General features: G+C 55.7%; 1 protein-coding gene across 3 annotated transcripts in view; it reads left to right on the top strand.

The window, feature by feature from the left end:
* ZBTB17 (zinc finger and BTB domain containing 17) overlaps nucleotides 1-12,068 on the top strand; it is a 25,733-nt gene that overhangs the window by 8,943 nt on the left and 4,722 nt on the right. For all 3 annotated transcript variants that reach the window (XM_012722276.1, XM_004678531.2, XM_012722277.1), the window contains 5 exons: nucleotides 9,007-9,213; nucleotides 10,034-10,222; nucleotides 10,748-10,888; nucleotides 11,172-11,294; nucleotides 11,816-12,054. In XM_012722276.1, coding sequence (XP_012577730.1) covers nucleotides 9,007-9,213; nucleotides 10,034-10,222; nucleotides 10,748-10,888; nucleotides 11,172-11,294; nucleotides 11,816-12,054 — 899 coding nt within the window. The remainder of the gene's footprint in view (nucleotides 1-9,006; nucleotides 9,214-10,033; nucleotides 10,223-10,747; nucleotides 10,889-11,171; nucleotides 11,295-11,815; nucleotides 12,055-12,068) is intronic.

Genomic DNA, 12,068 nt, shown 5'->3' with positions numbered 1-12,068 from the left:
GTCTCAGACTTCTGGGTATGCCTTTGATACCCACTTCAGACCCCACCTTGCTCTCTAGATTCCAGTCTTTTCTTGGGTATTTTTGTTGGCTTGTTTTTGACCTCTTAGTACTCCTCACTGACTTGGCAGTTGTTTGATGCATTAAAGGCATTTTATAATTTGTTTTTAACATTTGTAGCTGTTTGCAGTGAAAGTCAGCCAGGGTACCTGATGTGCCTTTTTCCCAGAAACTAGAATGTTTTAGTTTTAATTTTGTGTTTCATCTGGCAGCAGCAAACTGACTATTAGAACTAAGACTTTAATATTCACTTTTGACTTTTATAATATGTCTGATAACACTCATTAGTATCAGGAAAGGGAGTTGGTAAGTGCCAATTAATGACAGAATTTGCCCTTTTGGGATAGAGTAAGGATATGTTCGGCCTGTTAGTCTTTGTCTATTCATGAAAGCTTTGTCATTAGCTACAATGTAAAGAGTGAGGTAGACTTGAGTCTGGGCATGTCATTGAGACCTTGGTCAGGAGACTCCCTCTCTAAGCCTTTATTTACTCATCTGCACAATGGGGGTGATTGTATTCATACCTAACTCACAGGATTAGTGTGGGTCCTGATGAGGTAGCATATGTATGTGAACACTTTGTGGGTGGTTGCCACTCCAGCAATTCCAGTTATTCCCTTCATGGCCTCAACGGGTGGTGCCGCTGCTCATCGGAAACAAGCAACCTATGATTTCTCTTGCCAGTAATTCCCAGGAGCATGGAGCAGGGTGGAGCTTATTATTAGCAAGGTTCTGTTTCTCTGGGCACAGCCCCACCCACAGCCCTTTGCCAGGACTCACAGTTTCCTTATAGCTGGGTGAAGAATCCCAACAGATTGGGAAATTTTATATCTGCACTGAGAGCTCTGTGATCATCAGCCCGGGCTTTTACCAGCTGAGGAAGGCATTACAACTTTGCGTCCATGTTGGCTGGCAGCCGTCCAGACAGATGGGTTCCATGTCACACGCCTGCTGACTGAATACCTGCCCTGTCCCACCGAGGAAGCTGTCAGTCATTCATACTTTTTCCAGTGTGGTACTGGAAGTGGTTTGTTGGGCTTATTCATATTTGATTATTAGTGAGATTGAACATCTTTTTTTTTTTTTGTATAGACTATATTGACCACAATATATTAACTATATTGTGAATTGTTCATTTCTTTGACTCATTTTCTATAATTTTTTTTTGATGATTATATCTGTATAACAGTTTCCTTGAGATAGTCACATACCAAAGAGCCCTGCCATTTAAAATGTGCATTTGAGGGGCCTTCTCAGTGGTACAAGGGGTTATGTCTCAGCACTGTGAAACTATCTGTAACCACTGCAGCATGAGTTCCACCGCTGGCCAGTTTGCTGACTCACATGATGCAGTTTGCTGACTCACCACTCCTGTCTTGTTCACTGCTCCCCTTAGCAGTGTATCTTAATAGTTCCACCTGTTCTGCTCCCCACTCTGTCTCTGGTGAGTCCTTTTACCTCCCTGTACCCCTGGCCTACACCCCAGCTCTTGTGTGCATAAATAAATAAATCTTTAAAAAAAACTGTACAATTGAATGACTGTATGTTCGCAGTTGTTAAGCCATCACCACTCTGTTCTTCCAGAATATTTGCACTATCCCCCACAGACACCTCCCCAGCCACTGGCTGTCACTCCCCATTTACCACTGTCTCTCTAGGCTTAAGCAACTGCTTTCCACGTTATGGGTCGCCTGTTCTGGGTGCTTCATAGAAATGGACTCATGCAAGTTGTGGCCTTTTGTGACTGGCTTCTTTCACTCATGTCATTCTGTGGAGCATTATATTTTTATTGTCAAATGACCCATCATGTGGACATACCACACTGTACTTGTGCATTCTTCAGTTGTTGACTATGGGCTGTTTCCATCTTTCAACTATTATGAATAATGCTGCTGTGGACATTTGTGCGTACACTTTGGTGTGGACAGATACTAATTGTTAAGGCTTTGTATGTTGGGACTGTTAGTACTTGTTTACCACTTAGGCTGTAAATATGTTTACCTTTGGGAGGTTGGGAAGATAAGGAGACTGTGAATGAGACAACATTAGCTTCTGATGACCTGTCCTTCATCCCCCAATTAAGTCTGTGCACCTTCCCTCCCCACCCGGCCCCCATGCAGCCTTTTGAGGCTGGCCTGATACCATATTGGGTACTTGTGACCTTGCAAGTGTGCTCTCTATCTGTCCCCCCCATGTCAACCCCCCTCCCCAACACTACCTGCCCGAGGACGAGGACCAGGACCAGGCAACATGAAGGGGTGGTTTCAGGTCTCTTTCAGAAGCTTTCACTGAGTGAAGGCTGAAAATCTGCCAGGGCCATGAGTCATCCTAGCCATTAAAAGGTTTCCGACAAATTAGCTGATTCACTGCTGCGAGTGGAAGGGACTTGAGGGGCTGGAGGTCGGCAGCCCTGTTGGCTCAAGGGCAAATGCCAGGGCCTAGGCCTTTACCAGACCTCTCAGAGCTGCTGTCCAAAGCTGTGCCCTAGGGCAGGACTTCAGCATCTGGAACTGGGAGCCCAGCAGTTTCACTGGAAACAGAGTTTGAGTTCTTGACCACTTTTTTTTTAATTATTAAATTTATTTATCCACACAAGAACCGGGCACAGGTTGGAGGTGCTGGGAGGGAGTGAGAAGCTTCACCAGAGACAGAGTGGGGAGCAGAACAGGCAGCTGCGCTGAAATACACTGCTGAGGGGAGCAGCAGGGAGACAGGAGAGATCTGCTGCGCCATGCGCGTCTGCTCCCTGGCTGGGGATCGAAAGAGAACCTTGAGCTGCAGTGGCTTCTGCTCATATTGCTTTAACCCCTTGACCACTTTTTATCCAAACCTAAATTTTCACATTCCGCCCAGTAGTCCTTAAAATACATCTTCTTACTCAGTTTTTCCCAGGCAAGTTTCACAATGTATTAACTGTAATTTAACCATTTTTGAAACAGTACACACCATTTAATGTTGGCTTTTGTAGTTCATATATTTTCGAATGCCCTTCATAGTTGATGTTCATGTCCTAAATAGGGAAGTTTAAAATGTAAGAAAAAAAAACTCGGCTGAAAGTCTTGTGACTCTCTCAGGTTCCTCGTCGCTGGGGTGGCATCGGGCCTGCTTCCCACACCTGCACTGCGGCCTTCCTAATAAGGTCATTTACTCGGTGTTTGATAAATCTTAACAGTGGGCGGGGCCTTAGCAGCCACTGCCTGGTGAGCACAGGAGCCCGGGAAAGTCTGGCACGTGAAGCGCACGCGTGTTGCACGGAAGCCCCAACCCCTCTGCCACCCCGCTGGGCACCCAGCTGCTTTCTGCCTGGGCTGGAGTTTGAGCTGCACTGGGCTCAGAACTAATCCTTCCTGCAGACCTGTCACATTCCAGCTTCTCCCAGAGCCCCGGCCTGTGCAGACCGGGTCTGAGCACTCCTTCCCACCCTGCGCCCTGGCCTGCAGGGTGAAGACTGCCTCCCCGTGTGCAGGGGCTTCCCCGGGTCTTTTTTTAGATGAAAACCCTCTGTGAGGAGTGCCTGGTTACTGATGAGATTTTCTAGCCACTTTTTAGAAGGTAGACAGGACAAGAAAGGTCTGTTCCCCCTTTCTTCTTGATCCGCCTAGCAGTGTTTCTGTGTGGCAGTGAGAACAGCAGCGTTCTGTGAGCAGATGAAACCAGTGACCTTTGATTGAAGTGATGACAGCACCATAGAATTTCTAAAGGAAGACGAGAATGATGATGGCTGCTAGCGCCTTTAGGAAGTGGGAGCATTTGTCGCCACCCCCTCTACGGAGGAGGATGAGGTGCTGAGATTCCGGTGCTCTGGGCCATAGCACCCACCTAGCTGTGGTCAGATCCAAGGCAGCATCTCACTGGCGCCCCCTGAAGTCATATTAGCAACTGTGTGTGTGCTGCTCCCCAGAGGCCTGAATGGGCGGGCTCATCTGTGCCTGGAAAAGGCCTGGTGTTCTGGGGATTTTCTCTTTTGTCCCCTTAAGGAATTTTTGCTCATAAAGTTTTCCCAAGTGATACATTCTTTGTGCAAATTACCATAATTTGCCGTTCGCTTATGAGAAATTTTTTCCTATTGAAAAGTTTTTAGTCACCAGGTCTCACAGGAAACGTCTGAAAGGTTTCACGATCATCGCAAGTGAAGTCGCTCTGACTCGGGGCTGTTTCTCTTTCCTCTTTTTTCTGTTTCTCAGTTTTAATTTTGTAATAGCTAAGTTTTACAAGTGGCAAAACAAAAATTACAGAAAAGCCGTCCCCCTGGGCCCCAGAGGCCTGGGTTCTCATTTGTCGCTCCAGAGACCTGTGTGTACGAGGTTAGCACGCTCAAGCTAGCCTCTGGGTTCTGGACAGAAGTGTGGCCCGGCCTCCCCTCGGAAGGGCCAGGTAACAGGTGTTGTGAGGGGGCTTTCAGCCGCCCACGGGGCAGCACCTCAGACTTTCAGAGAGATTCTGCCCTGTGCCTGCAGCTCAGAGAGACCACGGAAGCACGTGTGGGACGTGGCACGAGCTAAACTCCCAGGGCCGTTTTGCACATCCCAGGTCCAGCGCTGGGGGAGTTCCTGCTTTGTTTTCCTGATGCCGGCAGTTACCATTCAAAAATGCCCGCCTGACCGCGACCCTTCACAGAGCCTGAGTCACCTCGGTGTCTGCCACCGCGCCGTGCTCCCCGAAGCCGCCCTTGGCCACATCACGCCGACCTCAGGGCCTTTGCATTTGCACTTCCTTGTGTCTGTCACTGACCTGGGCTCTGAGGGGCCCAGCTCGCTCCCTCACTTTGCTGGGACCTTGCTTAAATGTCACCTCCTCAGTGTGTCCTCCTCAGCCCTTCTCTTACACATGGACAGGCGCTGCCTGTCTCCTCCGCCGCTTCAGTTCTCTGTATCTGACACGTGGGTCTGTTACCTGTTTCCCCACTTGGAGCAAAGCCCCAGCCCAGCACTACGTCAGGCGGGCTCGGAGTAGGCAGTATTTTCAGGTGGTTGTGCAGCTGGGGCCCACCACAGTTCTGGTGTACTGAGGAAATTTCTCCTTCATGTAGATAGTTATTTCTCACGTACACATAGATGTTGCATGAACAGAATGGAAATGGTTTCCAGTGGTTTTCGTCTTGTTTTCCCAGTTAACAAGCATCAAGGTCATGTTGGACTGCTGACCTGAGTTAGTCATACTCAAAGAATCACCTGTATATCAGCCTCCAACTCCCGTCTAGATTCATTTGTTACTTTGCGCAGGTCCTGGGGTAGGTGCTGTAATAGCGGTAAGGAACAAGTAGGGAGTGTGCCCCCCAGCAGTGAGTTATGGAGCGGGTAGGGGAGAGGGTGCAACGTACGGATATCATTTTAGACTGTGTAGACACTTGGGAAGTATTTGGGGAGGTGGTGAGGGTGTTGGGAAAATGGTCAGACACCACTCAAAGTGTCTGATTCTGTCTTTGGGTAGCGAGACCCTTCCTTCGCCCCTGTTAAGCTTCAGGGGACCTCAGGGCAAGTGCAGGCACAGGGATGTAAGCTGCCTGGGCAGTCTTGGGGCCTCCTTGAGGAACCAGCCAGCCCCCCCACCCTCCTGGAGCAGCAGGGTTGTGGGGTTCAGAGAAGGGTGTCCACCCCCTTTTGGAAGTCTGGTTAAATCTTTTTGAAAGATTTATTTTTATTATTTAAAAAAGATTTATTTATGCATATAAGAGCTGGATGGAGTACAGGCCAGAGGTGCGGGGGGTCAGAGGATTCACCAGAGACAGAACAGGCAGACCAATGAAGTACACTGCTGAGGGGAGTGGCGGGGAGATAGGAGCAGTCTGCTGTGCCACATGGGTCACTCCCTGGCTGGAATCAAGCTCTGTAGCAGGAGCTTGCTCCCTGCGCCACCAGGGAGGCCCCAGATTTGCTTCTGTACCACGGTGCAGGAAGAAGGGACAGGCTGAGGGCTGGGTGGGAGGGGGGTGGCAGGTAGGCCCCACAGCCTCCACAAGCTGGCCTGTGTAAGCTCTGTTCTCTGGGCCAGAGCTTGGGACTGCGGTGCTGTGTACAGGAGCCACCGATATTTCCAGAAAATCAGGACCGCTGAGCCGGTTGAGCCACTGAAGCCGAATGGCGCTCCCTCTCGCCTGCTCTCAGGTTCCTGAAGGCGCTGCCACGAGATGGCTCTTTGTGTCCAGCAGCAGCGGGGTGCCAGTGACTGTGGTTTGTGTCTCCTGGTGGTGGGCCCCATTTCCTGGCTTAATGGCTTCCCTTTATCAGGTAGTTCGGGAACTGGCCTGCAGTTTAGTGTTGGCGAATAACCTGGGTAATATTTCACATTTGACACGTGCCCATTTGACTGTGTGTGAGGCGGAGCTGTGCACTGGGGACCCACTTAGGGCTCTGGGCAGGCGCCCCAGCTCCATCACCCGGGAGCACCCTCAGGATTGAACAGAACAGCTGTTCAATATAAAGTGCTCCCCGACAGAAACTCACTCGGGGCTGTCCTGTCCAGCGCCCCCGCCCTCTTTCCCTCTCATGTTAATTGGGTTGCAGGTTTTTCCAGATCGCATTTAGAAGGAGTAGGGGGGCCTGACTACAACTTCTTAACAAGGCCAAGTAGCCACCAGTTGCCGAGTGCACCCAGGGCACCCAGCACAAAGGGTCTGTGTGTAGAAACCACACGATAATGGTCTCGAGCCTGAAAAACTAGAACCTGCCCCTGGGCTCCCGGCAGCAGCAGCCGGGGACTGTTTACCCACTGCCAGGCCCTGCCGCGGTGCTGCTGTGACTGTGCAGATGCGGGAGGGTCCCTCTTGCCCCGTTGGGCTGGTGGGGCAGTGTGGCGGTGCCCCCCACTCGCAGGGTAGGTGGCCGGAGCGGCTTCAGGCCCTGCTTGGCCACACCCCAGAGGGCTGCAGCTCTGACACCCCTAGGTCCCAGGGCTGCAGGTGAGACTTGGCGCCCCGAGTAGCCCTGCCGTGGTTTTCAGGTATCAGCTTGTGCCATGCCTGGCACCCTGCTCCCTGGCATGTTTAAATACCATGTCATTGCTCCTGGGAGCGGGTGGGACTCAGGTTTGTTGAATTGAGCAAAGTAGATTTCATAGCCAAGGACCCTTCCTGTGCCAGCCACCTGTCTGCAGGCGTTTGGGAAGTGACGGGCAAGTGAAATGGGCCGATTTCTTTCTTTCTTTCTTTCTTTTTAAGCATGGACACCTGTCTGCTCACGTGCCTTTTCCACAGCAGGGAGACTGGGCCCAGGCCTGTCTTCACGACCTGCCTTCAGCTCCGTTTACACCTTGGCTGGTGCAGATTCCTTCAGGTCCTGGGCCTAAAAGCCCAACTGGTGCTTATTAGCCATGGTCTGGATGGACATTGGTTCCTTTCTCGAGAACTCTTGGGTTCCCTCAGGTCCCACGTTGGGGCACATGCTTTTTCTGGGGTTGAAGAGTCGAGAAGGATGCCTTGGTGAGGAGCCTGTGTCAGGAGCAGCCTTTACTCTGGTGTCTGTGTGCTGATGCCACGGGCTGGACTTCACAGAGGCCCAGTCCCGGCCTTACCCCGGACTCCAGGGCTGGCTTCTGGCCTGCCCTTGCTTACACTTAAGCGCTCCCACCACAGAAACTTCGGGGTACGCCTGAGACACGAGATCTGCCCTGGAGCCTGTTTGGTGAGGCTGGGACCACAAGGCAGTGCTGGGTGTTAAAGGGAAGGCAAGTTTCTGGGTCCTCAGCAGCAGCACCACCTTAAGCTGGTTCAGAGGCGGCATGCAGTGGCCCAGGGCACTGCCCTGTTTCTTGGCGCTCTATCCACCTACTGGCGACTCCCCCCAGCCCAGAAAATTCATCTCCCCCTCTTGAGAAGTTTCCAGACACCATGGGTAGGGTGGGCTGTGTGAAGTTCTTCAGAGCCAATCTGTGCTTGTGGGGTGTGGCTTCTGTGGCAACCTGTCACAGCCAGACAGCCATACATGGTCACCTCAGCTCCAGAGCTGCAGCACAGTGACTCACCCTGTGAGGCTGATGCAACAGGGGAGTGGCTGGGGGCAGGAGGGCTGCAGAAACCTGGGGACTGGGAGCCCCAAAGTTTACCCTCAACCTGCCCTGTCAGCCCAGAGTGATTTAGAGCTGTCCCAGGCTGCAGAGAAGGTTCTGGAGAAGCTGGAAGGAAAGTGCTACCAGTTTGCAGATTCTGGGCCAGGGCGGGCCTGTGATCTGTATGATGTACCAGGCGTGGGTGTTAACTTTTATTTTTAAATCGGCTTGCTTATTTTCCCTAGAATACTGCTGATCTGGAGGCTGACACAGGTGGGGTGGGGGAAGTGGAGAGTGTTTTAGAGACTGTTAGTCATGGGGTGCTGTTCACGATGAGCCACTACCAGCCATGGAGTTTCAGAGCATTTTTCTTTGAGGATTTCCAAGCATTAAAGTGAGCCCCTTTTCACAAAGGAGCCGTGGCCAGGCCAGAGGTTCCTGGAGGCCGAGGGGCAGCGTAACCCGGTGTAGCGCCCGAGCCCTGGGCTCTGCCAGCGGACCAGGAAGCTTTCACGGAGCCAGCAGGGCCGCTTCAGGGGGCCCGGGGTGAACGCCGCGCTCCAACACACTCCTCAAGGGCGTTCTTAAAGCCACACACTGAGTGGAAGGAGCTGTCCTTTATTCTAAGATTACATCTTGCATTTGTTTCGCCAGATGTGTTAAACTCCTGTCTCCGGTTTTGAAAATGCTGGCAGTTCATCAGCGGTTTGTGTCTTCTTAACGCTGTTACTCTGCTAGACACAAAGGTGTCACATTGTGCTGGTCCTTTGATGCGTTTGGCTCTTGGAACGTTCCTGGCCAGTCAGCCCAGGTGTCCTTGGCCACAGTGGGGCCTGGCTTGCAGGAGGGCTGCCCTTTGGGGCTTGTTTGAATTCTTCCCGGCTGCCCCACGTTTCTCACCTGGGAGTTTCGGAGCCGGCGGCGACCCCTCTGAGCTAACACCACGGCCCTCTGGCTTTCCCCAGCCATGGATTTCCCCCAGCACAGCCAGCACGTCTTGGAGCAGCTGAACCAGCAGCGGCAACTGGGGCTTTTGTGTGACTGCACTTTTGTGGTGGATGGTGTTGACTTCAAGGCCCATAAAGCTGTGCTGGCGGCCTGCAGCGAGTACTTCAAGATGCTCTTCGTGGACCAGAAGGACGTGGTGCACCTGGACATCAGTAACGCGGCAGGTACCCCGTTGGGCCGAGGGCCCGGCTTGTTGAAGGCCAGAATTGGGGCTGGCCTGTGCACACAACCCCTGGCCTCTGGAGAGCAGCACCTTCACACGGGGGGTCGGTCCAGGCCTCCTGCATAGGACTGGGCCATGAGGGTGTGGGTACCAGGTCCCAGCCACACTGTGGAGGGCCTGTTTTGATGGGGGGCGGGGCTGGAGGGGGAGAATTGGTGGGAAGGGCTCGTAAGCTCCAGGCCCAGGTGAACGCAGAACAGGCAATCAGGAGGGACAGGGCAGACCGGCCCCTCAGCCCCGGCCTCTCCTCATTGCCGAGCCAGCAGCACTGCCCCAGCGCAGGGAGCCAGGGCAGGGCCGCTGTGGAAAGACTTGGGGATTGAGGGAGGGACTGACCCTGGATCTGGGCTCTGAGGCCAGGGTAAGGTGTGTCCCCTATTTTACAGATGTGGAAACTGAGACCAGAGGTCAGGTGACTGGCCTGGCGGTCAGCTAGAGAGGCCATAGCACAGCCACTGTGGACACACTCTGCTCGGGGTGTCCGGTGTGGAGAAGTGGAGTAGCTGGGGCGAGAGTACAGGGTGGGCGTTCCGGCGTTCGCGCCCCGTTCTCCATGCAGGGGGCGTTCCCAGCCGTCCTCCGTGGGGTACTGCTTTTTGCAGGCTGTTTCTAGGCTGCCCCCGTGGCACAGGAGAGGGCGGTGCAGGGAGCCACTCTGCTCTTCGCCAGTCACTGCTCCCTGCTGCGGAGCGGAGCGGAGCGTGACGCGGCTGCTGGGGCCAGGCCGGAGCCAGTCCGTGACGGCCGTCTGTCCTCGGCAGGCCTGGGGCAGGTGCTGGAGTTCATGTACACAGCCAAGCTGAGCCTGAGCGCCGAGAACGTGGACGACGTGCTGGCTGTGGCCAGCTTCCTGCACATGCAGGACGTCATCACGGCCTGCCACGCCCTCAAGTCGCTCACGGAGCCAGCGCCCAGCCCTGGGCAGAGTCCAGAGGTCTTGGCCACAGAAGGTAAGATTACTGGCAGGTGCTCCTGACGGAGGCGGGCTCTGCCGTGCCTCTCGGGGTCACCGCTCCGGGTCCCAGCTCCCGCGTCTGACCGCCGTGCTCACTCCTTAGCACCTTTCAGTAGCTCCTTTGTGGCCGTGCCAGTTCCAGGCCTGGCATGTGGGCTCCTGTGAACGCCCCGCCCTGCCTGCCACCTCCAGGAAGCCCGCTGACATCCAGTGCCAGAGGCCAGCTTCCTGGTGGCGACACTCAGAGCGCCACGTGGTCTCCCAGGCTGATCTCTGTGTGCCCTCAGCTGTGTGAGGTGTCTCCCCAACAGCCTGCGGGCTCCCGGGGCCGCAGCACAACTGTTGTATCCCTGAGCCCAACCAGCAGCTCAGCGGGGGTAGGTGCCTGAGAAGACGCCCACAAACCACGCCTTAGCTGGACTCGCAGGGGCTCTGGGAGCTAGCCAGTTCTGGCCACCTCACCTCTCCGAATGGTGGGCCCTGGATGGGAAACAGCAGGTGCGTCCTGCTCCGTTTCCAGGAGGGGACAAGAGAGCCAAAGAGGAGAAGGCTGCTGGCGCCACAGCGAGCCAGCCGGACCCAGCTGGAGGCAGTCCACCCGCGGGCCCAGGCCGGGAGCCCAAAGAAGAGCGAGGTGGCCAGGCCGAGAGCGCGGCCAGCGGTGAGTCGTGACGCCGAGGTCCCGTCAGTCGGCTTCTTCGGGAGGCTTCTGGGGCAGGGAACAAGCCGTAGGCAGCGGCACCCCTTGATCCCACCACCAGTTGGTTCTGACCTCAGAACCACCACTTGCTAGTTTGGGGTGCCCGTTCCAGCCAGAGCAAGGCCACAGGCAGCCCCGGCACAGATGGGCGGCCCGCCCAGGTGCGGCACTGTGGGGGCCGCTCCCGGAGCCCCCGCACCAGCCAAGGCCCCCGCCAGCCTCCCGTGTCTCCACCGCACCCCAGGTGCAGAGCAGACGGAGAAGGCCGACGCCCCCCGGGAGCCGCCAGTGGAGCTCAAGCCCGACCCCACGAGTGGCATGGCCGCCGCCGAGGCTGAGGCCGCCTTGTCTGAGAGCTCGGAGCAAGGTACCTGCACGGCCGCAGGCGCCAGTGCCCACTCCCCACACGGACCGTCCCGCTCCCGGCCCTCTGAGCCGCCCTTCTCTTCAGCTTTTGGCGGGCGACTTCTCACTCCCGAGCCTTGCCTTCGCGCGTGGCCCTGCTCCGGCGGCGCCACCGGCGTCTCCTCAGCACAGCGCGGCACTGGCTGGGCGGGGCGCTTCTGCCCCTCCAGGCCGCGCGCCCGGGTGCCTCAGCCCACAGCCCTCAGCCCACAGCTGTGCGTGGATGCTCCTGCCTGCCCGGGCCCGTGGACGGAGCCCCGCCTGCAGCCTCCCACGCAGGAGGCCAGCTGCCCCTGGGGATGACCTGGTCAGCAGTCTCCATGTCGCTGGGCCTGCCTCATGCCCTCAGAGAGTGCGAGCGTGCAGGGGCTGCAGCAGCGCTGGCCTGACCAGTTGCCAGGCTGCCCTCTGGCGCCTGCCTGCTCGGAGGCCGCTGGGAGGCCCCGGCGCCTCTCGGCCTCAGCGCCTGCCCTTCGCTCGCAGAGATGGAGGTGGAGCCGGCCAGGAAGGGAGACGACCCGCGGGAGGAGAGCACCAGGCCAGCTGCGGTCAAGGAAGAGGGGCCGCAGCTGGAGAAGGGAGAAGCCCCCGAGGAGAGTGAGGAGTCAGCGAGCACAGACTCGGGGCAGGAGCTGGGCGCCGAGGCCCGGGGCCTGCGCGCGGGCACCTACGGGGACCGCACGGAGTCCAAGGCCTACGGCTCGGTCATCCACAAGTGCGAGGTAGGCTGCGGCCC

The sequence above is a fragment of the Condylura cristata genome, unplaced genomic scaffold (assembly GCF_000260355.1).
Source record: "Condylura cristata isolate star-nosed mole 26May11 unplaced genomic scaffold, ConCri1.0 scaffold00008, whole genome shotgun sequence".
Lineage (NCBI taxonomy): Eukaryota > Metazoa > Chordata > Mammalia > Eulipotyphla > Talpidae > Condylura > Condylura cristata.
This window is presented reverse-complemented; position numbering and strand designations above follow the sequence as displayed.